This window comes from Poecilia reticulata, linkage group LG21, assembly GCF_000633615.1.
Source record: "Poecilia reticulata strain Guanapo linkage group LG21, Guppy_female_1.0+MT, whole genome shotgun sequence".
Classification (NCBI taxonomy): Eukaryota; Metazoa; Chordata; class Actinopteri; order Cyprinodontiformes; family Poeciliidae; genus Poecilia; species Poecilia reticulata.
Genome location: NC_024351.1, coordinates 374,595 through 376,605, shown reverse-complemented (window position 1 = coordinate 376,605; position 2,011 = coordinate 374,595). Strand labels below are relative to the sequence as shown.

Genomic DNA, 2,011 nt, shown 5'->3' with positions numbered 1-2,011 from the left:
AGAGAGAGAGAGAGAGAGAACACACACAGAGAGAGAGAGAGAGAGAGAGAGAGAGAGAGAGCACACACACACACACACAGAGAGAGAGAGAGAGAGAGAGAACACACACACACACAGAGAGAGAGAGAGAACACACACACACACACACACAGAGAGAGAGAGAGAGAGAGAGAGAGAGAACACACACACACACACAGAGAGAGAGAGAGAACACACACACACACACACACACTGTCTGATGGCTGCAGGTCAATCACTGGATTTTCCGTCTGAAGCTGCATCACATATGAAACATCCCTGGAATTTGATTAATTATGGAGATCAGAACCTGAACCGTTTTTCCACCAACAGCGCCCCCTGCTGGGAGCCGGGAAGCGTAATTCCCTGCTGAGCGGCCGTCCCATCTGGATGGAGAAGATGGTGCTGGGTCGGGTAAAAGTCCCCCACACCTTCTCCATCCACACCTACACCCGGCCCACCATCTGCCAGCACTGCAAGCGGCTGCTGAAGGGGCTCTTCAGACAGGGTCTGCAGTGCAAAGGTCAGCAGAACCAGTAGAACCAGTACAGGCAGAAACTGGCCTGCAGGATGACCTGCTCATGTTCTCTGCTGCAGATTGTAAGTTCAACTGCCACAAGCGATGCGCTGCCAAAGTTCCTCGGGACTGTCTGGGGGAGGTGGACTTCAACGGAGGTGAGTTCCTTTCAGCCTGAGGCAGATCCATGTTGGTTCCCAGAACCGAACAGAACCAGTTACCCGATCCAGGAACCTAAGGTGGACGGACGTTTAGTTGGTTGGATGGTTGGTTGGATGTTTAGTTGGTTGGATGGTTGGTTGGATGTTTGGTTGGTTGGATGTTTGGTTGGTCAGTCGGTTGGATGTTTGGTCGGATGTTTGGTTGGATGTTTGGTTGGATGCTGTGTGTCGGGTGGATGGTTGGTTGGATGGATGGTTGGTTGGATGTTTGGTTGGATGTTTGGTTGGATGTTTGGTTGGATGCTGTGTGTCGGGTGGATGTTTGGTTGGATGTTTGGGTGGATGCTGTGTGTCGGGTGGATGTTTGGTTGGATGCTGTGTGTGTCGGGTGGATGTTTGGTTGGATGTTTGGTTGGTTGGATGTTTGGTTGGATGTTTGGTTGGATGTTTGGGTGGATGCTGTGTGTNATGCTGTGTGTGTCGGGTGGATGTTTGGTTGGATGTTTGGTTGGTTGGATGTTTGGTTGGATGTTTGGTTGGATGTTTGGGTGGATGCTGTGTGTGTCGGGTCATGTCTCTCGGTGTGTAAATGAACAGACCCAGGTCCTGGTTGTCATGTGGTGGTAATGTGGCTCCGGTCCGGTCCGGTCCGGTTCCGGTTCTGGTGCAGAGCCGCTCAGCCCCAGTCTGGACCGCGAGGCCTCCATGGAGGTGGAGGCCTGCGACCTGAACAGCGACGGAGGTCAGAGTTTGGACGAGCAGGACGAGCCGTCCACGCCCGAGGACAAAGTCTTCTTCATGGACGGTTCCCTGGGAGACGCAGAGAAAGACGACGAATCGGCCAGAGCCATCAGGTGAGCCGGCCGCCTCCCATTGGTCAGCAGCCAGGAGACCCGCCTCTGACAGGAAGTTCCTCCTGCAGCCCGTCGACCAGCAGCAACATCCCCCTGATGAGAGTGGTGCAGTCGGTGAAACACGCCAAGAGGAGGAGCTCTGCCGCCGTCAAGGAGGGCTGGATGGTCCACTACAGCAGCCGGGACAACCTGGTGAGACGGCGCTGCTGCTGGGGACGGCCGGGTTCTGGGCTCAGAACCACGAGGTCCGGTTCTGAGCCCAGAACCCGACCAGACCCACTTCAATCCCTCCTTCAACTCGTAAACCCCCAACGAGGGAATCTCCTCCCTCTGACGTTTAGACAGGAAATGGTGATGAAGGTGATGAAGACAATGCTGTCCGTGTGTGTGTGTCTATGTGTGTGTGTGTCCGTGTGTGTCCGTGTGTGTGTGTCTGTGTGTGTGTCCGTGTGTGTGTGTGT

The 2,011-nt window shown here is 54.5% G+C and overlaps 1 protein-coding gene across 1 annotated transcript in view; it reads left to right on the top strand.

Moving 5' to 3' along the window:
* The window catches only part of LOC103457088 (serine/threonine-protein kinase D3), a 25,024-nt gene that overhangs the window by 12,635 nt on the left and 10,378 nt on the right, over window positions 1-2,011 (top strand). Inside the window, exons 7-10 of the mRNA XM_017302089.1 lie at window positions 352-541; window positions 616-693; window positions 1,367-1,550; window positions 1,619-1,976. Of these exons, the coding sequence (XP_017157578.1) occupies window positions 352-541; window positions 616-693; window positions 1,367-1,550; window positions 1,619-1,976 (810 nt within the window). The remainder of the gene's footprint in view (window positions 1-351; window positions 542-615; window positions 694-1,366; window positions 1,551-1,618; window positions 1,977-2,011) is intronic.